The sequence below is a fragment of the Callospermophilus lateralis genome, chromosome 10 (assembly GCF_048772815.1).
Source record: "Callospermophilus lateralis isolate mCalLat2 chromosome 10, mCalLat2.hap1, whole genome shotgun sequence".
NCBI lineage: Eukaryota > Metazoa > Chordata > Mammalia > Rodentia > Sciuridae > Callospermophilus > Callospermophilus lateralis.
This window is the reverse complement of record NC_135314.1, coordinates 117,990,338-118,015,426: the sequence shown is the minus strand read 5'-3', so window position 1 is coordinate 118,015,426 and position 25,089 is coordinate 117,990,338. Positions and strand designations below refer to the sequence as shown.

At 34.8% G+C, this 25,089-nt stretch overlaps 1 protein-coding gene across 4 annotated transcripts in view; it reads left to right on the top strand.

Moving 5' to 3' along the window:
* The first annotated feature begins 486 nt into the window (after positions 1-486).
* The window catches only part of U2surp (U2 snRNP associated SURP domain containing), a 49,495-nt gene continuing 24,892 nt past the window's right edge, over positions 487-25,089 (top strand). The window contains exons 1-13 of one of the 4 annotated variants that reach the window (XM_076868574.2): positions 487-641; positions 9,033-9,077; positions 10,483-10,614; positions 13,180-13,278; positions 15,028-15,142; positions 15,584-15,714; positions 20,159-20,226; positions 20,749-20,843; positions 20,926-20,961; positions 21,054-21,136; positions 22,768-22,933; positions 23,116-23,327; positions 24,254-24,297. In XM_076868574.2, coding sequence (XP_076724689.1) covers positions 597-641; positions 9,033-9,077; positions 10,483-10,614; positions 13,180-13,278; positions 15,028-15,142; positions 15,584-15,714; positions 20,159-20,226; positions 20,749-20,843; positions 20,926-20,961; positions 21,054-21,136; positions 22,768-22,933; positions 23,116-23,327; positions 24,254-24,297 — 1,271 coding nt within the window. In that variant the 5' untranslated portion in view covers positions 487-596. Of the gene's footprint in view, positions 642-9,032; positions 9,078-10,482; positions 10,615-13,179; positions 13,279-15,027; positions 15,143-15,580; positions 15,715-20,158; positions 20,227-20,748; positions 20,844-20,925; positions 20,962-21,053; positions 21,137-22,767; positions 22,934-23,115; positions 23,328-24,253; positions 24,298-25,089 lie in introns of those variants that run through there. The other 3 variants (XM_076868573.2, XM_076868572.2, XM_076868575.2) reach the window with 3 other exon arrangements.

Sequence of the window (25,089 nt, the reverse complement as noted above, 5' to 3'; positions counted from 1 at the left end):
CTTTGCGCACGCCCCAGTTTCTATCGGATCACCCTCAGGTTGGGTCAAACGCTTCTCTTCTGGGCTTTGCAGACACAACTCTATCTCGACATTCATCATCTGAGAAAGCTGCGAAATTGCTTTCCTATGTGGAGGTGAGCTCCCGAGGTGGCGCTTACAGTATCTTTTCTCGATCAGACCCATTTTCTGAATTGAAGGGAACACTCCTCCCCAGACAGCCCTCGCATTTCTTAACGAGCGGCTGGTTCTCTTCCCGCCCAGGAAATACAAAAACTGGCCTGCATCTATCAAGAATCGGCTCTGGGAAAACAGACTGAAGTATCAGCGGGCCCTGAAAGTCAGGAAAAGGAAATGCTTTAAATTCCCGGGCCCAATGACAGGCCCAGGAACCGCGACAGCCTGAAGACCCATAGAGGAGGCGGGCCCAGGGAAGTGACTGGCACCGGAAGTCACGTGCGCGACTAGGCCTACATCCACAATCCCGGCGGTCGATTGCTCAGCCTTACGGGCCGCTGGCGGGCTGCGCTGAGATCCAATCGTTCGGTGCTCGACTCGCTCGTGCTGCTGCCGCCGCCGAAGGAGGGGCAAAGCTCAAGATGGCGGACAAAACGCCAGGCGGATCTCAGAAGGCCAGTTCAAAGGTAATTTCTTAGAGGTCTTCATGAGTCAGTGGGTCTATGGCTGTCATCCAGGGTCTACGGACGCTTCCGCCTGGCGAGGGGTTGCTGGGGTGGGGGTCTCCGTTCTGGTCGCAACAGCAGGCCTGGGCGCCGCCGCACCGTGGTGCGCAGGTCTAGAGGCCTGATGTCCCCCTTCGGTCCCAGCCTGGATTCGGCTCGAGACCGGCGTGCCCAGGGGCTGGTGGCGTGTGTAGCTTGCCCCTTGCCTGGCACTGGAGTGAAGTCAGGGATTCAGAAGGAGACCTGAAGTCCTGAAAACGCGCCCTTGTGTCCAGTCGGCTGGGCTCTGAGGCCGCGGACTAGCGCCCGGGAGAGGCGGGAATCGCCTCCCGGTGTTTGGGTGTCGGTTTCTTTTTGTCTTGGTTCTTTGGCTTTCGTGTCTTACCTGCTGTGGCCATCTTCGGTGTCCTCCATGCCCTCCAAGGAGTACGTGGGCTCTCGGGTGGCAGGTTTATGGAGGGAGGACGGAGAGCGAGGGGACGCGGGGTGGGAAGTAGCTAGGCGGGAGCGGCCACCCTTGGCAGGGTTGCGTGGCCAAGGTTATCGCTGCGCTCTACACGTGGCCTTCACCTCCGTGGAGAGGAAGTGAAAAATGAACCCTCTTTCGGGAGGGTCGCAGAGTCGGGGTCCCTCTCTCCGTGTGGTGTGTTCCGCCAAAGGAAGAACTTCCGTGGACTTGGAAAATACCCAGTCAATTCCGCTTGAGTTTACAGGGAACGGAGCGCACATCTTGTGAAACCAGGGAGCTGTGGAAATAGTTTAGCGTCAGTAAGATTTTGATATCAGGTCTTAGTTGCCATCTTGGGCGGGTCATTTCATCGTTTTTTAATTTTTTTTTTTTTAAAAATGGTTTGTTTTGCGTTGAGTTTCTCATCTGGAATTCAATATTAGAATATTGCTACTGCCATGAAGTAGTCAGTTGGTGAGCATTGAGATGTTGATGAAAGAAGTTGTGTAACACTGAAAGGTTCTAGGGACTTACAGACTATGATTTTTGAGTCAGAAACTAGGAAGTTTAGGTAGAAGAGGAGAGCCTCGCCTTTGCTCTTTGATCTGCGAGACATCACAATCCATTTTATTTTTGCTTTCTCAGTTTCTAATAAACATGTCTTAATGCCATTTGGTAAATGATGTTCACCAAATTATTTAGTTTGTAATTGTTAATGTCCTTATCAGACATCCTCTAGTTAGGTGAAAGTATGGTAGGTGGACAGTTTGGGGTGCTTTACATCAAACCTTTGCTCCATATCATTTCCATCCCTCCCCAGTAGATTTTTTTTTTTTTCCTTCTCCCCTTCCTTCAGAGAGAGAGAGTTGGCTTAAATTCAGTAGTACCTGACTCTATCCACTCTGCTATTCAACAGATTTGTGATGAAAATAGCTCCACGTGCTGTTAGGGAACTGTTAGGAAAGCTTGCTACGTTTATGATAATTCACAATTTTTGTTTCTTCTCAAAGTATGAAGTATCCCGTCTTTGAGACCTTGGATACATTGAAAACATTTCAATGTGCTTGTTTAGTCTTCCTTCTAAAATAGTACTGATGGTTGTGAATGTGTGACTGACTGTTCCTTCTAAGTAAATTATTGGGTTTTCTGTTAATGAGTCTTACTATTTATGATCCTTTAGATTATCATCTGTTGATGCTTTCAACAGATTTCTTATCCATGTCTGTTAAAAGGAATCAGAACCCACTCAAATCGTGTATTGGCGTGATTTCTCTGTTATTAGGGAAACTCCATGATGTAGTAGAAAGGTTATGAATTTTGATAACAAAAGATTTCGATTCAAATCCTGACTTGATAGTTCATTATATTTGCAGGAATATTAGGAAAATTGCTTAAACTCTTAAATTGCAATTTTCTCATTTGTGTTGTAGATACATTCCCTGTTTTACAAGGTTGATATAAAGATTCGGTGAGTCAGTGTCTATAAAATGCATAACAAATCTGGGTCTTCCTCTCTTCTCTTCCTAAAGGAAATAAAAAGTAATTGTTTTTTCAAAATGTCAGGATACATTGTGATCCAGAGAATTTGAATCTAAGTTATCAGCTGTTATAATGACTTCCCAGATTGCCGCTTTTTACTTATAATGCAACTCCAGAATTTATTATAGAGATTATACGATCATTTTGGCTAGTATTACAGTATTTGGTATTTCTGGTCATTGATCTATGGTTTTATTTCCCTCTTCTGGAAAGAGCAGATAAATGGCTTATATTCCACAGTACAGAAAGGGTGAACAGATACTTCTTTTTTATGCTCATTCTTCTTTGGTAGTTTAAATTTCCATTGATATAGGTTGGGATGATTATTAATTATATTTCTTGACATTGAAGAAAACATTAATTTAAAGATGTACGTAGCAAGCCTGAGGCCCACACAGTTCAGTCCCAGTACCACAAAACAAAAAAATAACATGCAGGATTTTTGCCATTGACAATAGCAAAATCGTTAACATCTCTTTAATTATAGATAACTGGTACAGTTTCTTCTAGCTAGCTTCAAAATTACATTTTTACAAATGTGTGTCAATTGACTTACCTATATGTATAGTTGTCTATAATGAAAAGACCTCCAGGCTCTTATTTTCTGTGTAATTTTATTTCTTTTTTTTCTTTTTTGTAGCATGGATTGAACCCAGGGGCACTTAACCACTAAACTACATCCCCAGCTCTTTTTATTTTTTATTTTGAGAGAGGGTCTCATTAAGTTGCTTATTAGGGCCTCGATAAATTGCAAGGCTGGCTTTGAACTTGTGATTCTCCTGCCTTGGCCTCCTGAGCTGCTGGGATTGCAGGCATGTTATCATGCCTGCTTAGTATTTTTCATTTTAAAGCCTGGCAGATTTGGACATTCAGTAAATGTTTTGGAAATGAACTAAAATTTCCTATGCATTTATTTCTGTTTAGACTAAACAGGATAGACTAAACCTAATATTAATTGGGTAAGGAAGGAGTTTAGTGCCATATTAGAGCTTTGATTTTGAAAGGGGAGAGGGAGAGACATGCCCTGGGAGGGGCTGCTGAAAGCACTCCCTCTTATTGTGAGCTTATAAAATTGTTAAACGTATTTCTTTAGAATTTAGTTTATAAAAATTAATTTAACATTTTGAATTTCAGTTTTATTGTTTGTATGCTCAGCCAAAGGAGGCTATAAAGAGAATCTGGTATTTCCTTTTTCTTCTGTATCTCCTGTGCTGGTAATATTGATAATATAGTGGAATTGTGTGCCCTGTTATTTCATTCTGATGGTACCTGTTTGTTTGTTTTTTTTTTGTCATATTATAATAAATTGGGTTAAAGAGGTAAATGGATAAAATAGGAAACACTACTGGCTTCCTTGGACATAGAATACTGAAATGCTTTGAACTATTGTCTGCCTTTGCTGATTAACAAAAAAATCACCTAGAGGAAAAAAAAGGTAAAATCTAGACTTGTGATCCTTATGTATTTGTTATGACTGTTGATATGGTTTTTTAAAGTTCTTACTAGACTGAATTGATGTTTTTTTGAAATTCTAGCATTTGTTTTCTTTTGTTTTTTGTTTCTGAATCTTTTTTTCTTGGAGAGTAAGCCTAAGAAAGAGAGCCATTCGCCTTGGTGGCAAATGAGAGAGTTCGTTTGGCATACATGTTAAAGACTCCTGCACCTTTGTACAATGAGCAACACTTTTGAAAGAAAAATACAACTTGGTGCAGAACTTTAAAATAACAATAATATTACAAAAATTTGCCTTATATAGTTTTAACATTCGTTGCATACCAGCCATGTACTGGATATTTTGCTGAAATGACTTTTTTTTTTTTTTATTCTGTAGATCAAATCCCAGGACCTTGCATATGCTAAGCATGCCTCTACACTGAAGTGCACTGGCAGCCTTGAAACAACTTTTCAGATACATTTGCCAATAACACCTGAGGCTGTTGTATTCCTTGAGAAGTTAACCACCTCTCTTAATACTATAGGACAAAGTGTACTTAAAGCTTTTTATATATTGGTAGTGTTTTGGATGTAATTTAAAAAATCATGTTAGATTGTTATGTAACTATATTACATATAGTGCAAATCTTAATGCTCTTACAAAGGTTTTTTTTTTTTTTTTTTTTTTTTTGAGGGGTAAAACCTTGGTTTGGCTTGAGTAGTGGTATTAAGCCAGGTAGCTGCTATTTGTTAATGAGTAGACAACATAGTGTGTTGACAGTGTGGGGTATAATTTTGTAGGTACTTGTTTAGATAGGTTAAGTCAACAAGTGTATTGAGGCTTTCTCATTTGTCAGATATTGTGCTTGCTGTTAAGGTAAAAAAAAAATTTAAAAAATGACAACAAAAAAGGACATGAAATTAGTCTGTTCCTACTCCTGGGGAGCATGCTTTCTAGTAGGAGAGAGCTAACTCACATAATAGTATAAGGCAGTGCTCTCAGAAGTGTCTAAAAGTAGGGAGATGACACATTAGAGCTTGGGGAGAAGGCAGCTTCAAGAGTATCATGAAATTTGGGTCCTTTGAGCAGTGAGGAGAGTCTCAAGGATATAGATAGGAGCGTTAAAAGGAGAGGGATGAGGTGAAGAAAATAGATACGTGGGAAATAGATTGAGAATTGCTCTGATTTAATCGGCATAGGGCACTTACTTGGGTATAAAATGGGTTAAAGACTGGAAAGATAAGTTTGGGTTTAACTGTGGAGGACTTTGAATGCTAGGGAATAAAATTAGCTGGGAGAAATTTTAGGCAGTGAAGTCCTTTAGGAGAGCTCTTCTGAAGTCATAGTTTAGGAAGGATTTAAGGGTTAAGACCAATTTGGAGGTTATTACAGTGGTGTTGGCACATTTTGAAGATTGCTTTAAAAAAAAAAATCACACCTCAAGATCCTGTCCCAGGAAGCTTTCCCTGACAATCTTCATTTCCCCACCCAATTAAGATTTGCCTGCCTTCTGTGCTCTTGTGACATAGCCACATTGTTTTACTTGGTTTTTAAATCCATTCCTAAGTACAGGAGCTGTATCTTATTTTACTTTGCAAGGCACAGTAGCATAAAATGCAAGGCACAGTACCAGCCTAGGAAGTATTCAGTAAGTGATTAATTGAAGGGAAGATCTAAATCAAACAAAAGGTCTGTATGCAAGATCTATGTTAAGTCTCACAATTTCACTCAGCTGATTAGGAAGGTGTCCAGGATGACTCTGTTAGAATGCTGCTGCTGCTGGTTAACACTGAGCAATTATTAAGTTAACATTTTTCTAAGAGCTTCACCTGTATTTGCATTTCACAACAATCTTGAGATGGGTGCTATTCAGTTTCACATATGAAGAAACTAAGGAGAAGCTAGTTTAGGAGGAATTTTAGACATGTGAGATTTGAGGACCTTGCAGACACATAGGTGAAGACATCCAGGAGACGGTTTGAGAATAGATTGAAATCCACGAGATGACCAAAATTGAAGATCAAGAACTGGAAATCATTTTTGTATAATAAAGGTGCTGATGTATTTCCTTTGGGAGAAATTGTTCAACTTTGGATGAAAATTTTGATGCTTTTAGAGGGCAAGGCATTTAGGAGATGGAATGGTGAGCTGGACAGGCAGGAGTGGTGGTGGAGGAACATTGCTGTGCATAGCCTACTAATTTGAAAACTTAGGTATGGGGCTATGCAAGATAAAATGGTAGTTTTTATTCTTGGCCAATAAGATACAGAGCCATAAGTATCATATAGTTGGCTTTACATTTATCACCTTAGCAACCAATAAAATGATTGATCTTTTTGAATTTTGTTATTTTTGCTGTCCTAAGATAAAGTTCTTACATCTGCTTCTTTTTTTTTTTTTGCCTTAAGCTTTCCTTATTCTGCCCTTTAATTTCTTGCATTTGAGTCTTTTCATCTGGATGAGGAATTGTGTTATAAACTTCAGAAGATATTTAAGCATCATTGATTTGTGTTCTTCAGTTGAGAAAAAACAACCGAAGACAATACGGTTCAGGTGTAGGTTAAGAAGAGGGAGAGGTCTGTGGTGGTACATTTACTGTTGACTTCAACCACTAGCTTTTGAAATTGGTCATCCTTTTAAAAACCTTATTAACAACTGCTTGCATCTCTCTGTTAATCTTAATGTTTTTTTTGTTTTGTTGTTGTTCTAAAAACATTTCATTGAATGCTGTGTAGTTACGGCTGCATATCAGTGGTAAATGTCTGGTTTGCAGTAAATATAACCATGACTTTTTAGGTTAATTGAAATTGGCTGATTCATTATTCTAAGCCATGCTGTTACTGCTTTGTTTGCAAATTCATAATGCTACTTTTGAACAGATTACTTTCAGAGATCATTCACCAATTTGGTGGAAGGTTATTCAAGTGATATTCTTGATTAGATTATGACTACATGACTTGGAGTCATGAAAGAGTTAACTCTGTGGAAATAGGTGGAGTGTCCAGGTTCTTGTGACTCTTAGTTTTAAATCCTAGAAATTGATGATTTGGATGCGGCACCAGTAGAATAAAGACTACTCTCTTGCATGCTTCTTATTCTTGTGTTAGAGCAATTCCTTTACCCCCTTGCAAAGATTTCCCTTTGGAATTTTGAGCTCTTGAATGAAATTGTATTAAAATATATAAATAAATGTGAGTATCATTCGCATAGTTTTAATATTGTCTTTTTCCATACAGGAATATTAGTCTTCAAAAAGTGACTTGGATTTCTTAAAGTGGTTTCTGCGTGTTTTATGTTTTTTGTTCCTGTCATTACAATATTGTGTTTGTTACCTAGCAGGTTAATACTGGTGTTTAGGAAGGCTTTTTTTTTTTTTTTTTTTTTTTAAGTCCATTCAGCCTCTTCACTTAATTTGTATTCCTTTTATTATCTTGGATTTTCTAATTTTTAGATGTCTGCAAATAGGTGTATTTCAAATTGTGTTTCAAAGAATGTTTCACAAAGTTGAAATGTAAAAATGTAAAAATGCTTATTTTTTTATACTATCTTGATTATTAAGAAAGGTCAGCTGGGAAAAGAAAATGAACGGGGAAGGCACAGTAAAGTTGAGGACAGGAAAATGATGGACAGAAAGAATGAAGATGGGTGATATCTAAATGCATGCCTGTTTTGGGCTAGTTTTTGCCTAGGGCTCAATACAGTGGAGTTCTGGGAGTAAATTGAGTTAGAAAATCAGATCAGCTGCTTTTAGTCTTATGTTGGGACAAGGTAAATAAAGCAATACTTCATGAACTCATGAATCTTCCTGTATTTGCTCTTTTCTAAAACATAATAAATGTTTAATTTGCTTTAGAAAATTAGTGTGTATTTTATTTGAAATCTAGAACTGGGAGCTAGGGTCAGGTGAGATATTTGTGATTTTTAAGATTCTTGATTTCACTTTTAACACTGAAAGAAAATCTCACTTTAATACGGAAGTAAAATCTTATCATGCAGTATCTTCAAAAATAAATAAATAAATAAAAACATTAGTGACAATGTTAAATTCTTAGTCTCCATGTAAAACTTTCAGAAAGGTACCATGTATTATTCAGCTAATAGCCTTGCAGCCTGGCTTTTTTGTCCCTAGATGTTTTTTTGAAAACAACAACAAATTATTTTGTGCCATGTGTAGTCTGAGATGTAAATCAGTTAAGAAAAAATAAGATGAAATTTTAATGGTCACCATTGTTGGAAAGTGCCATTATCTGAGGATTTAACCCTATAGGCGCAGGGATCTCTACAGTCAGCCCTTGACATGATGAATTAGAAGCAGGTCTCTTAAAACAAGTTGCAAATGGTGACCTATTGGGGATTTGGTATTATAATTTTCCCTTTTTTTATAGTAGACTTTGTACCTTTTTCTAGATAGCAATGGTTTTATATATGGATTTTCTTGCTGTTAGAGTCTCTTCATGTGGCTTTCATTGTTGGCAAAAGGGAAGTTTTTTTTGTTTTGTTTTGGGTTTTTTTTTTTTTTTTTTTTTTTGGCTGTGGATCAAGATGTTGCTGCTTGGGCAGTGTTGGAGCGATAGTCTGTCTTATGACTTGGGAAGAGCTTTTGCACCAAAATTCTGTTGTAAAAATGATGGTTACGTTTCCAGTCTGTACTATATAAAGGTAACTATTCCTCAGATATAGTCCATTAACATTTATATCATATTTTTGGAAATATGATTTCTGAATTTTAAAGAATTTATTTGCACATTTATCTTGAATCTCAATCTTTTCAAAAGTCAGAGATTTCCCTTGTTCAATTTTATTAGCTGGAAGGAATTGCTAAAAGTTAGGGAAGATTAAATCCATATCACTTAAGAAACTATTAATTTAACAAGACTTTTTTTAATCTTTTAAATATTGACTTTTTAAAAATTTTTTTTAATATTTGTAGACCAGATCATCAGATGTTCATTCATCTGGCTCTTCAGATGCACATGTGAGTATAAAAGACAGTCTTTTGTCTTTTTCCTTTAAAAACTAAATATAATTTTTCTTTGTGTATATATCTCCATACCTATGACTTTATATGGTAAGTAAATACATTTACACTGTATGCACATTTTTTTCTTTTTCCCTCTTATTTTGTGTTCTTCTTGTATAAGTTAGCCGCCTTACACCATCTTAGAAACTCAATATGTATGTTTCCTTATTTTTTTATTGTGCTTATAAAGTTTTGTGCACATATAAATGTGTGTACTTAGATATTGTGGGATTGCAAAATTTGGACACTTTTTTTTTTCAGTGTACATTATACCTGTTGAAATTTTCTGCATGGCAGCTGGCATGCTCTGATCTGTTCTTTCTAATGGCATCATAATGTTGGAGAAGTACAATTATTTATTAAGCTCTTTTGTTGTTGGTAGACACATAAACATTTTGTTTAAAGCTTTTTGACATTTTTTAAAATGGTTTTATTTATTTATTTTTATGTGGTGCTGAGGATTGAACCCAGTGCCTCACACATGCTAGGCAAGTGCTCTACCACTGAGCTACAGCCACAGCCTGCTTTTTGACACTTTGAATGTTGCAATGAATGATTCTTTAGGTATGTTATTAGAGCAGTTTTCACAGTGTGCTTTGTAGACCTCTAGGGGTTGTTAAGAATCTCTTCCGGGGTCTTTGAGTTCAAAACTAAAGCATTAGTTATTTTTCTCACTGTTTTGATATTTGCACTGATGATGCAAAAGCAGTTGGTGGGTAAACTATTGGCTCTTTACAGTTAAAGAATCAGGGAAGCGGTGCCAAAACTGCTAGTCATTTTGTTCCTTCCCACCAGGCACAATGAAAAATGCTAGTTTCACTTAAGAATGTTCTTAGTGAACCAATAAAATTAGTAATATTATTATTAAGTCTTGACTTATATGTGGGTCTTTTTAATAGTGTGTGATGAAATCAGTATAACACTTATCCTTACCAAGGTGTGATGTTTGTCCTGTGGAAAATTACTTGTGTGAGATTGAGTTGGGGAATGAAGCTAGCTGCTTTTTGCATGCAATTCCATTTTCACTTGAAGAAACAACTGATACATAAACTATGGTTAGTCAGACCTGGGTATTTGGTAGACATTTTCTTAAAAATGAAGAAAAGAATCTGTTATTTAAAGAATAAGAGTTGATTTTTACCACTATATTTGTGCTTTCAAGTGGGAGTTAGAATTATGGAAAACTTGGCCCTGTTCTTAAGGATTTTGCTAATGATATCAAGGGTGATTGCAGCAGTATAAGGAACATGGTTTTTGGTAATCTATAATAAAATTTGTCATGACTTTCAGATCATTTCTAGTTTTCAGTACTGTATACGTGATTTAAAAAGAATTTTTTTTTTTTTTAACTTTCCTGAAGATGGATGCATCTGGACCCTCAGATAGTGATATGCCAAGTCGGACACGGCCTAAGAGTCCAAGAAAACATAATTATAGGAATGAAAGTGCCCGTGAGAGCCTTTGTGATTCTCCTCATCAGAATCTCTCAAGAGTGAGTATTGGTAGATAGGAAAGGATAGTTAATGATTTTAATTTATCCTTGATTGAATTTGATGATGGAACATTTGGTTTTTTACTTGTTTCATCTTGTCATGTTAGAAAATAACATTTTTTGTTAATAATAAACTCAAGTTCATATAAGAATTTTTTTTAGTTTTTATGAGATGTTTCATTTACAATGCTTAATGATATTTTAAAAACAAAGCATTTTAGATGTATGGTGGCTATTGTCAAATTTATTTTTAATTTTTGGTTCATTGAACCAAGTGCCAAATACCAGTCACTGGAAATATATAGATGATTAAACCCTAGTCCTCATTCTTAGAGAGCTTATGGTCTTACCCTGGGAAGCAAGTAGGAGCAGGTGATGTCTGCTGGTAAGTGTAATGCCTGGGGCATTCAGGAATTGAGAGAGGGAACATATTTTCTCCTGCATCTGCAAAATACTCTTGGGCTTTTTTAGTTTTTAATTTATTTAACATAACTTTGTTTCTGATTAAATTCAGAAAATATAATAATATAATCATCACCAGCTAGTCTAAAGCATCAGTGACACGTTTTTTCTTGTTTAATATTTCTAAGCATAAATATTTCTGAGATCCATTTTACAGCAACACGTCTTTAAAATATCCTGTTTTCAGTCTAATGTTTTTTTTTTTCATTTCAGTAAAACTCTGTAAACAAACTTTTCAGTGGATGACTGTTATTCCTTTGAGTAAACACTCTTTGATTTCCTTAGCTATTTCTCTCTTGGATGTCTAAATGTAGCTCTTCAGATATAAATAAAGCTTGAGCGCAGAAATTTTGTTTTGTTAAATTATGGTTTTCATCGAATTTAAATGTAATTTTATCATTCATTTAAACTTTTGAAGATGATTCCAGAAACACTGAATGATAGCAAAATATTTTTCTTTCCACTTTGAGGGGGAAAAATTATTTTAAATCTGTTTCTGAAACCCAGCATTGACTTTCGGCTTATAAACTGCTTTCTTTTTCTCAAGGGGACTTTATTTTTAATTAAAATATGTATATATATATTTTTTTTGGGTATTGGGGATTGAATTCAGGGGCGTTTAACCACTGAGCCACATCCTCAACCCCTTTTATATTTTATTAAGAGATAGGGTCTTGCTAAGTTGCTTAGGACTTCACTAAGTTGCTAAGGCCGACTTTGAAGTTGCAATCCTTTTGCTTCAGCCTCTGGATCTGCTGGGATTACAGGCCTGTGCCACTGCACCTGGCTATTTGAAAAAATTGTTTTTGTGGTGCCAGATATTGAACCCAGGCCTCATTCATGCCAGGCAGTGCCTTACCCCTTAGCTATATCTTCAGTCCCAGAAACCTTCAAATTTCAATATTTTACGTTGTGTTTAATAAAGAGTTCTATCTTTTAAGTTTATGAATCAAATGAGTAACTGAGCAACTAGAAGTCTGTAGACAATATATTTACGCCTATTTTAGAAAGAAATTCCATCTAAGTTACATATATGAAGACTTCATTAAAACGTTATTTTATTATGTATATTGAGTGTCCCTTGTCTGAAGTGTTATGCATTTTGAGTTTTTTCAGATTTTGGAATATTTGCATATACATAATGCATTACCCTTGGGGATGGGACCCAAGTCTTAAACAAGAAATTTATTTAGGGCTGGGGTTGTAGCTTGGTGGTAGAATACTCACCTAGCTTGTGTGAGGCACTGGGTTTGATCCTCAGCTTCACATAAAATAAAGGCATTGTGTCCATCTATAACTAAAAAAAATTTAAAAAGAAATTCATTTATGTTTTATATAAATTTTATACTTATAGCCTGAAGATAATTTTGTTTAATCCTTTTATTGTACCTAGGTTTTGACCGTGACTAGTCACACGAGATCAGGTGTGGAATTTTCCACTTATGGCATCATATTGATGCTCAGAAAGTTTCCAATTTGGTATGCTCAATGTGTATTCAAATTAATTGTTGCAGTTTTACTTGAGATGAAATGTAAAATTAAGTGATATGTTTCCAGCAAAGAAAAATAAGATTATTATGTTCATAAATACATTACTGGTGAAGAATGAGGTAACTTACTAAATTATAAAAGGACATGATATATTTATCGTATCTTGAAATGGAGGGCTATAGATGGTTAATTCCTGAACCATAGAAAAACGTATCCCTTCCTCTGTATTTGAGGATCTGTTTTTTTTTTTTTTTTAATCATTGCTATTTTTGCCCAGAGACTTACATTTTCCCTCTTCAGGTGCTTTTATTCTTGCCCTATACCTTGGTGTCAGTCTGTCTGTTCTGTTTTTACCTTAAAGATGAACAAAAAGGCCTTGAGATGCTATTGACCTTGAGCTAGCAAATAAACCATTCTTTAATGAATAGGTACTTATATCAGAGTGGAGTCCAAGGCAGGCACCTAAGACTAGAGTAATCCTAACTTTTCTTTACAGTTAATTAAAAAAAAAAAGCCTGTCTCAGAGACTTGGTTATCAGTTGAGGTGTATTAAATTTAAAGATAGCATTAAGAATGTGTATGTAAAGACATGCTCTTTATTTCTTCTCGTAGCCTCTTCTAGAAAACAAACTTAAGGCATTCAGCATTGGAAAAATGAGCACAGCTAAGCGAACTTTAAGTAAGAAGGAACAAGAGGAATTAAAGAAAAAGGTAATGTTTAAAATATATCTTGAATTATCCTTCAAAATGTGAGTGATTCTTAAGGGCAGCATAGCAATGTTTCCCAAAGATTTTTGACTTCAGGGGTGTTCTCAGTTCATCCCCAAGACAAAGTCTGTCCCAGGAAGGTGTATTAGAGGTATATTCACTTTCCATCCCTGTCCCTTTTGACCTATTTCCTCCCTTGTATGTAACAATTTTTTTTTTCCTCATCTTTCTGTATAGGGAAGTGTGTTGTGTGCATAAATTGTACTCCTCTTAGAGGAATGACAGCAAGCTATATATATAGAATACTGCATGTTGCTTTTTAAAAAGTTTATATCATAGATATTATTATGGAAATATTTGTTATCCTTTTTAAACAGCTATGCGGATATGCGATTGTTTATTCACATAAAAAATTACTGAGGGCATTTGTGTTTTGGTCTCTTGCCATTACACGTAATGCTGTGCTATTATGGATAGTGTTATGCATGTGTTTTTTTGTTTTGTTTTGCTAGTGTATCTTTGGGATATTTTCCTAGGATGAAAACTACTAGGCTGAATAATAAATGCATAAATGTAGTTCTGCTATATTTGTCATATTGTCAAAATCTCTATGGGGGGGGGGTGTTTTGATTCCTATGAGTACATGTGAGTGGTTGTTTCCCAACGGCTTTGCAAGTAGATGACATTAAAGATACTTTGTCAGTCTCCTAGGTGAAAATAATTTCTTGGTATAGTTTCAAGTTTGCATTTCTCTTATGATAAACTTGACCCGTTTTCCTTTCTTTTCAACTGTCTGCTAATATCTGAACTATAAGTTTCTACTAGCACTTTGTTTATCATTTAACTTGCAGTGGTTTTTATCCCCTAGTTTTTTGATTCTTTTAAAAATTTCCTTCTGATATTGTAATATAATCAATCTTTCCTTATGATTTCTGATTTTTCAGTTGTTTTCTCCATTCCTAGCTTATAAAGGAATTTCCTCATATTTTCTTCTAGTACTTCTATATTTAATTTTAAGAAAATCAAATTGATTCATCTGCAGTTTATCTGGTAACATCGTGTAAAAAGTTGATTGATTTTTATCTTTTTCAAATGGTTGTCCAGTTATCTTAACATCGTTTATTGAAAAGTTCATGTATTTCTCACTGTCTCTTTGACTTGTTTCCTCCCTTGTATGTAACAATTTTGAGATATTCCTCTTATAAATAGTAAATTTTTACATGCTGTTAATTAAATTTACCTATTTCTGTTCTGTTTTCTTTTTATTCATACATGCTTTGTGAACATTTAAAATATCTATAATTGAAAATGTCAAGGTTCATTTTTTCTTTAGCGCTGTGTGTCTGGAATAGATTGTTGCTTTTACTTCATATATTATATCTTCATTAGTTTGAAAAGGAAATCTTTATATTCACTGAATTAAGTCATCATGCCTTGGAAACTTTGTAAATGTTGGTTGTATTACATGCAGTCAGTTTTATGGTTTGGCCCTTGGATTGTCCCTAAGCAAATTTACTTTCTGGTCTATGTGTAGTGGGTTCTTTTCTGTTCTACCAATTGCTACTAAAGGAGCAGAGCTTCTTTTAGTTTTAGTAGTACTTAATATCTAATATCTATTAAGATTTAGATATTACAACTATAAATATTTACTTGAAAAGAGAAGTGTTTTATCTTCATTATTCCTTGATGAGTTTAATCACATATACAATAATACTTTTATAATATGTTATTAATATTTTCTTATGTATTTAGGAGGATGAAAAGGCAGCTGCGGAGATTTATGAGGAATTTCTTGCTGCTTTTGAAGGAAGTGATGGTAATAAAGTGAAAACATTTGTGCGAGGGGGTGTTGTTAATGCAGCTAAAGGTGAGTGTCAGTATTTTAGTCCTTGAGCAAATCCTGTCTTGGTTGAATGACTGCAGGTAGATAATTATGGAAGAAGCCTGACTGCTTTGACTTTCCCATTTCCTTTCTATTAGCACCCTCTAGTGGTTATATTAATTAGCAAAATCAATGGCCAAATGTGACTTAGTAAGGTGATATTGAAGCCAGATAATTTAAAAAAATTAATATGTTTCAAGATTTAAGATAGCCGAGCACTTTGCAAAAATTTTAATGTATTTAATAGTTTACTGTAAAGTGGGTATATATTTTGCGGGGTATGGTGGTATTTCAATTTAATTACATGTTAACAGTGATAAATCTTAGTACTAATACTGTTAATTTTTGTTTATTTTTAAATAAGAATAGTAAAGAAAATCAAATAGTATAAAATTCGTTTTGAAACAGCATTTTACATTTCAGAAGAACATGAAACAGATGAAAAAAGAGGTAAAATCTATAAGCCATCTTCAAGATTTGCAGATCAAAAAAATCCTCCAAATCAGTCGTCCAATGAAAGACCACCATCTCTTCTTGTAATAGAAACCAAAAAACCTGTAAGTCATCCTTAAATAATTTAGGTTCAAAGATGACACTCCCAGTGATACTTTCAGTACTACCACTGTAAGCAGTTTGTTTTTAATTTTGGGGGGGTAGATGTTGAGTTCTCATGTTTTCTAACCTAGTAATTTATGTAGATGAGAGATTATAAGAATAGGCCACATAGATGAACATTGTTTGTTGTACTTACACATTACATATATTGCAAGTCAAAAGTTGTCTGCATTTGGGGTATAAATGTAAAATAAAGGAGTTAGCTTTAGAATAAATTCTGAACGGAGGTATTTAAATTATTAACAGTGTGTAGTGTATGTTTTCCAAGGCATTTTTGAACTTTTTTGTGGAATTGCTATCAGAATTAGTGACACTATATCTTAAATATTCTCAGTGTTTATAAAAATTTGGTATTCTTTGATGGTGGGGTTTTTATGGGGAATAGTAGATAGGTAGATGTGGGTAATGTCATTTGAAGTCATATTTGGTGAGTAAGTATGATTAAATTGAACAGTGAGATTGATTTTTTTTCTAGTTTTTATTTTTGTTTCCATATTTTTTGTTGGTACATTACAATTATATATAGTAGGTTTATGATGTTCATACATGTATACTATTTGACAGTATAGTTACGTCAGTATCATTCCTGAGTTTTTCCCCTTTCTTTCTTCCCCCCCTCTCTACCTGGTACATTTCCTTTACTTTTTGGTCTCCTGTTTTTATGAGACATCTATACCCTACCATTTGTTTTTTCTATTTTCCCTATCTTTCACATATGAGAAAAAACATGATCCTTGACTTTCTGAGTTTAGCTTATTTTGTTTAACATAATGCTCTCAAGTTCTATCCATTTTCTTGCAAATGACATAATTTCTTTCTTCTTTATGGCTAAATAAAACTTATATATATATATATATATATATCACATTTTCTTTACCCATTCATTCATTGATGGGCACATCAATGTTTGTCTGTTCCACAGTTTGTTGTGAATTGTGCTACAATAGACATGAGTATTTGTGTGTTGTATTGTTACTTTAATTCTTTAGTATAAATACTAAGGAGTGGTATACCTGGGTCATATGGTAGTTCCATTCCTAGACTTTTGGAGGAACCTCCAACTTGATTTCCACAGTGTTGTACTAATTTACAATTCCACCAGAAGTGTAAAGGTGCTTTTTCTACACATCCTTTCTTGCATTATTATTGGGTGTATTCTTTTTTTTTTTAAGTATATTTTTTTTTAGTTGTAGATGGACACAGTACCTTTATTTTTATGTGGTGCTGAGGATTGAACTCAGTGCCTTCCCACATGCGAGGAAAGCACTCTTACCACTGAGCTACAACTCCAGTCGCCTTGTGTGTATTTTCTTTTTAAAAAAAATGTTTATTTTTTAGTTTTAGTTGGACACAATACCTTTATTTATTTATTTTTATGTAGTGCAGAGGATTAAAGCCAGGGCCTCGCCTGTGCTAGGCGAGTGCTCTGCTGCTGAGCCACAACCCCAGACCCCTTGTATGTATTCTTGATGGATGCCATCCTAAGTGGAATGAGATGAAATCTCAGTGTAGTTTTGATATGCATTTCCCTAATTGCTAATTGTGAACATTTTTTCATATTTACTGTCCATTTGTATTTATTATTTCTTTTGAGAAGTATCTGTTTCCTTCATTTACCCATTTATTAATTGGGTTATTATTATTTTTTTTTAGTTCTTTATTTATTCTGATATTAATCCTGTCAGAAGAGTAGCTTGCAAAGATTTTAAGGAGTCCTATTGAGAGGGTTGTTGTGTGCACTAGATGTTAGAGTGTTGACCCTGTGTTTTCTTCTAGGAATTGCATAATTTCTGGTCTAATTTCGAGGTCTTTGATCTATTTTGAATTGACTTTTGTGTGAGGGGCAAGAGAGAAGGATCTAGTCTCATTCTTCTACATGCGGATAGCTAGTTCTCAGCACCATTTGTTTAAAAGGCTCTCTTCTCCAATGTATATTTTTGGCATCTTTGTCAAGGATCAGATGACTATATGTGTGTGGGTTTGTCTTCGTGTCTTATATTCTGTTCCATTGGTCTATATGTCTGCTTTTATGCCATTACCATGCAGTTTTTGTTACCATGGCTCTGTAGTATAATTGGAAGGCAGGTATTATGCCTCCAGCATTGCTTTTTTTTTGGCTTAGAAGTGTTTTGGCTTGTCTGGGTCTTTTATTCTTCCAAATGACTTTGGGGCTATTTTTTCCTAGTTCTGTAAAGAATGTCATTAGTATTTTGATGAGGATTGCATTGAATGTGTGAATTGCTTTTGGTAATATGGCCCTTTTATTAACGTTGATTTTACACTTCCATCTTCTAGTGTCTTTTAAAATTTTCTTTCATCAGTTTTCTATACTTTTCATTGTCAAAGTCTTTCTCTTCCTTGGTTATATTTATTCCTAGATATTTTATTTTTTGAGTCCATTGTGAATGGAATTATTTTCCCTATTTCTTTCTCAACAGATTCATTGGTGATATATGAGAAAGCTATTGATTTTTGTATGTTGATTTTGTATCCTGTGAGGCTGAGTTTTCTTGTAGTGTTTCAGATACTCCAAAGTATTTAAAAAATAATTATTGACAAAATCTGTCCTTTTAAGGTGTACAATTAGGTAGTTTTTTAGTATATTCATCGTTGTTCAATGGGTCCCCTCTCTCCAATTTCAGAACATTTTTATCACTCGCCAAAGAAATTCTGTGCCCAGAGTTAGTTGTCCCCATTTCCCTCATACTCTCAGCTCTTAGCAAGCCCTGATCTACTTTCTATCTTTGGATTTCCCTATTCTGAGCAGTTCATACAGATGGGATCATCAACATGGTATTTTGGGTGTGGCTTCTATTCTCAGCATGTTTCAAGGTTCATCTTTCTTGTGGCATATATTAATATTTCAGTCCTTTTTTGTGGTCAAACAATAGTCCACTCTATGATATACCACATGTTGTTTTATCTATGTGGTACTTGATGGGTTCATTACATGATGGGTTGTATCCCCTTAACAGGTGTTACTATTAAAAAAAAAGAGTAATACGGCTGTAAATATTTATATATGGCTTTTTGTGTGGGTGTAAGTTTTTAGTTCTTGTTAAATTCCACATATGGAATTACTGGGTCACATAGTGACTCTCTGACCTTTTGAGACACTTCTAAACTGTTTTCCAAAGTTTTGTAATCTTGCCTGTAATGTATGATGGTTCTAATTTACCCGTATCTTAACCAGCACTTGTTAAAATTATTTCTGTCGTCTTTGTGAAGTTGTACCTCATTTTTATTTTGAGACACATTTACCTAATGATGTTAAGCAGCTATCTTTTCATGTGTTTATTGTCCATAATCTTTGAAGAAATAGCTATTCAAATCCTTGGCCTATATTTTAATTGGATTGTCTTTTTATTTTTGAGTTTTTAGAGTATTTTATATTTTCAGGAATCAAGTTTCTTACTGTCTCCATGGTTTGTAAATGATTTCTGTTCTGTGGCTTGGCTTTGCCCTTTTTCAGCGGGTGGGGGTGATGAATACTGGAAATTGAACCCTGAGGTACTTTACCACCAAGCCTCACCCCCAGCCCTTTTTATTTTGGGACAGGATCTCACTAAGTTACTTAGGGCCTCACTAAGTGAGACTGGTCTTGAACTTGTGATCCTCTTACCTCAGACTCCTGAGCTGCTGGGATTACAGGCATGTGCTGCTCTACCCGGCTACTCTTCTTGATTGAAACATGGAATTGGAAAATTTTAATTAAATGTTGTCATTTGTGCTTTTGATATCATGTATCTAAAAAAAATCATTGCCTAATTCAGTGTCATAAAGATGACATTATTCCTGTTTTCCTCTAAGAATTTTATGGGTTTTGCTCTTACATTTAGGTCTGTTTGTTATTTTGAAATAATTTTGCATATAATGTGAAGTAGGGGTATATCTTCATTCTTCTGCATGTAGGTAATTTATTGTCCTAGCACCATTTGTCAAAAAGACTATTCTTCCTCATTGAATTATCTTGGTAGTAGATTTTACTCATTGTTTCAGTAATTTATATCCTCCAAAAGTGATTGCTTTGAATTGTGCATATTTTCAGCAGTTGTTTATGGCAGTTATTTTACATGGCAGTTCATTTCATTTACTTACTGTTCTTGAATTCCATGCCCCACATACTTTTTTCAGGACTACTTATTAGTAGCTTTTTTATTCACTAAGACTACTACTTGTTGTTTTAACTAATCATTTTAATAATTTAATTATTGTTGTTTTGGGGGAACAGGAAGAATATAGGGAATAATCAATAACAGAAGTATTCTCCCTTTTGAATTTAAATAACTAGAATATGTAATAAAACTGAAGTAAAAATGATTAAAATATGATTTCATACAACAGTTTTTTTGAAATCTTATTTTGTTTGAATTGTCATTGTCATAGCCACTGAAGAAAGGGGAGAAAGAAAAGAAAAAAAGCAACTTGGAACTTTTCAAAGAAGAATTGAAACAGTAAGTTTTATAATAAGAAGAACTATCATAGGTATATTGAACTGATACTTAGAAATGCAGGTATGAGGAATATAGTTACTATTAACAGCTTGCTATGAGGTTATTTTAGATATCTTTATAAAGATATTTGATGGAGCATATTTGAAATGAATTAGCATTTAGTCCAGCGTCAAGGTTGCTTGGATTATATGGATGCAGTTCTTTTTATTTAATGACTGGAGTTCTATTTGCAGTAGAAGCAGTGAACTCACTGGTGTAGGAGTGAGGGGTGGTTAAGCATAACAAGAAACAACAAATTCAGTGGTTTTAATGTTCAATTTCCTCTTTACTTTAAAAGTGGTCTTTGTTTTCCATTGCTGGAATGATAAAAATAGGGACTGTCTAATCTTGGTTATCATTACAATATTTGAATTAAATACAATATTTCAGGCTATTTGAAGGTGACACTTGGATAGACTCTATTATTAAATGTGAATAAGCGAATTGTAGCTCATTTTTATTGATTGTAAATATTTTTAACAGAATTCAAGAAGAGCGTGATGAGAGGCATAAAACAAAAGGCAGGTTAAGTCGATTTGAGCCGCCTCAGTCAGATTCTGATGGTCAGCGTCGTTCTAGTAAGTGACATTTATTTTATTGTGTGTATTTGTACTTAATTATACTGACAGTTAAGAATTATTTGCTTTCCTTTCTTTTAAGTGGACGCGCCTTCCAGGAGAAATCGATCATCTGGTGGTAATACCGTTTTTTTGCTTTTTTAATTAATAAGAAATTATCCAAACTTTGTGTTTTGGAAGTTATAATTTTTTTTTTCTTTTTTGCCCTAGTTCTTGATGATTATGCACCAGGCTCACATGATGTAGGCGATCCAAGTACTACTAATTTATACCTTGGAAACATTAATCCACAGGTAATATTAGTTAAATAATATTGCTTTATGCTTAGGAAGAAAATTGCTTTCTTAGTCAATACAAAAATAAAATCAAGACTGGCGTAGTGGCGGATGACTTTAATCCCAGCAGTTTGGGAGGCTGAGACAGGAGGATTGTGAGTTCAAAGCCAGCCTCAGCAAGGCACTAAGCAACTCAGTGAGACCCTATCTCTAAATAAAATACAAAGTAGGGCTGGGGATGTGGCTCAGTGGTTGAATGCCCCTGAGTTCAATTCCAGTACCCCCAACCCCCACCTCCAAAAAAAAAAAAAAAAATCAAGATTCTGAAATTTGCAAATCTGATGGAACTAGAGAGGCTCTAAAATTATCTTGTAGATTTGGGACTTATTAGTATGGCCCAAATTGTTTTGCTGCAAATTCTTGAGGGCTTGTCTCCTCTTCCAGTAACTGGACTATACTCTGAATATGGAATGTTTTGCTAGGTGCCAGTTTTATTATTTATCAAATCAGACTATGACCGGTGATGTCCATATTTTTATAATACGTAATACATAGCTTACTTTTCTTTTTTGCTTCTAACAACAAACTAGTATTTGTGGTTTTATCTTTAATATTTAATTATTTTCCTGCTTCGATGTTGTTATTTATGTTATGGGACTTGTAGTGGTATTATACAGAATATTCTTTTGAAAAATTACAGTTGGGTATGGTGGCACTTGCCTGTAATCCCAGCAGCTCAGGAGGCTGAAGCATGCAGATTGCACTTTCAGAGTCAGCCTCAGCAACCTAGCAAGGACTTAAGCAATTTTGCAAGATCCTGTCTCAAAGTACAAAAGGCCTGGGGATGTTGCTCAGTGGTAAAGCACCTCTGGTTTCAATTCCCAGTACCAAAACAAATAAACAAAACTTACAGATACTTTTGAGCTGGGCGTGGTGGTATACATCTGTAATTCCCGTGACTCATGAGGCTTGAGTCAGAAGGTTTGCAAATTTGAGGACAGCAATTTAGCAAGATCTGTCTCAAAAAAATAAAAGGGTTGAAGATGTGGTTTGATGGTAGAATACCTCTGGGTTCAATCCCCAGTAACACACACACCAACCCTGCCCCCCAAACCAAAAAAAACAAAGGGAAACAAAACACTTATTAGAATATTTAACCCTATTATATATTCACTGATTTGTTTCCCTGCTCTTGGATTATACTAGTGAGAAGTAGTTTGATGTTGGAAGGTGGTTTTTTCTTTCATCATCAACAAATATTTCCTTTTAAATGGGCTAACTATTCCTGCCTGAAAAATGCTGCTAAATGCCTAGACATAGAAACCATCATTGTAGAACAGGTTACTTAGATTCTAAAATATTAAAACAGAAAGAAGGGAGTTAAATATGCTTTTTGTTCTCTTAAGCCACTCAGCCTTCCTACCCTGGCATCTTATTTAAGTGAAATAGAACGTTTGTGATTTGAAAATAAGTGTGAGTGCCCCAGGATTTTACTAACTGTGTAGATTTTCTGGTGTGTGAAGGGAGAATTGTTGCATTAATATGTTGATTTTCATTTTTGCAAAATTTACTTTGCTTTCTATTGGCATAGAATTGTCTTTTTTTTTTTTTTTTTTTCAAACCGAAAAACTCTTAATGCCTTTTCATAGATGAATGAAGAAATGCTGTGCCAAGAATTTGGAAGATTTGGACCATTAGCTAGTGTGAAAATTATGTGGCCTAGAACTGATGAAGAAAGAGCAAGAGAAAGAAATTGTGGCTTTGTGGCCTTTATGAATAGAAGAGATGCTGAAAGAGCTTTAAAAAATTTAAATGGTAAGAAAGTTTTATAATTATTCACTTAATAGAATTTAGACATTTCTTTGGTTGGTACAAGTAGTTATGTAAACTCCAGTGAGGAATGAAGAGGTTAAAAATGAAATATAATTCAAATAACCAGATATACTTTATTTTCTTTAGAGACTTAGGAGAGTGACCTTTCTTTTCTTCCTTTGTAGGAAAAATGATTATGTCTTTTGAAATGAAGTTAGGTTGGGGTAAAGCTGTACCTATTCCTCCACATCCAATATACATTCCGCCTTCTATGATGGAACATACACTTCCCCCACCTCCATCCGGACTGCCTTTTAATGCGCAGCCTAGAGAACGGTTAAAAAACCCCAATGCTCCCATGTTACCACCACCTAAAAACAAGGAGGATTTTGAGAAGGTAATTTAAAAAATGTACATAGGGCCGCCTCTAATTTGTAAATACTAAATCTGTGGTAGTGTTTCTTTTCAACAATTTTATAGAAAATGTGTGTGTAATTCTGTTTGGCAACTTCTTAAAGAAATAAATAGATGTGTTCCCTGCCTTAGCCCATGGAAACCCTGTATTGAAATACTAGGTCACATTTTTATTTGTGGCTACCATTCCTTTTTTGACCACTTGTTAAGTTTTTTTCTCCCCCTTTGTCCAGTGTTGTATCCAGGTTTGCTTAAGTGCAGTATCTAAATTTATTTTGTTCTGAGAAAGTGATAGTTTTTATTTGGTTAAATGACTTATCAATTAGAAAGATCACCTAAATAGTTAAATTGTTTGGATGGCAGCTAGCTAACTCTCAAGGTTTGAGGTATTAGAATATTTGAGATTATATGTGGTATTTTAAAAAAGTTAATCTAGTAAAAAGAAAGGGTGAGTATTTCTCTTTATTAAACATAAAACCAACTGAATTTCAAGTTATAAGAATCTGTTGGTTCTGTTGTGACTTAATTACACTTAAAATGACAGGGCTGGTTTTAAAGGCTTGGGAACAAAGTAGCAAACTGTATGATCAGAGGCAAACAGCTAATTATTTCACAAATTAAAATCTTTATCTGATAATTCTCAGTGTAGTACCTATTTCAGTGCATTGATGTGCATTCTGGCAGGAATGTTCTGATTCTTTGCATTTGGTGAACATTTATTGTTCACTGAACACATCCATTTGCATTTATGTAATTGCTTAGTATATAATTACTTCAAATGCAGTGATTGCCTGCAAAACTTGTGATTAGATGTGTAGTATTTTCAATGCATATGTATATTTTTGCTTGTTACTTGTTAACAATACTCACATATTCTATGTTTATTATCTGATGTGACTTCATATACAGACTCTGTCGCAAGCCATAGTCAAAGTGGTTATCCCAACAGAAAGGTACATGTTTTTCTTTATTATTACTGATCTAAATATAGACAATATCCCCTTCTGAATTTAAAAAAAAATGGTGTTGAGGAAAAGGTAATATCTTGACTGAGCAATGGTTCCTTCCCAGTACTTTTTGGGGGGGATGTATGAAATTTAATTAACTTTAGTATGCTTTGCAATTTTATGTCATTATATTTTGTTTTTATTGTTATTAATGTAGAGAATTTTTATAGCTTTAGAGTTAGAAAATGTTTAATAGATTTAATGTGGAGTTGTTCTAATGTTAGACTATTATAATGGGAAAATAGGTGTTTTAAATAAAACATCTTAAATTTTAGATAATGTTATAATTTGACCCAATCTTTTTTTTTTTTTCCTCCTTCTTCTTTGATTTCTGAATTAGCCACATTTAATATACAACTTTGGTTTGCATTCTCCTTACTGAGGGCATAGTTTTATTTATTTTTTCCTAATTAATTTTAAGAAGAAATTCCTAATATTTTTGTGAACACTGTATTTAGAGTCTTTTTTCCGTGGTAATATAGGTGTTTGGAATTCTTTTATTTTTCTTTCTTCCTTTTTTTCCTTTCTCAATATATTATCAATGCAGAAGAATTCATACTCTAGGTATGCTCTTGCTCAGTCAAGCTAAGCCTTTTCCCAAACACAGGAACACAACACTGGTTGAATAATAAATGAACACAAAAGAATACCAAATTCTCTTTGACATTGGCCTTGGTGAGCAACACCAGCTGAACTGTCTGCGGCAGCGGGGGACCAGGAAAACATCATGGGATGGAT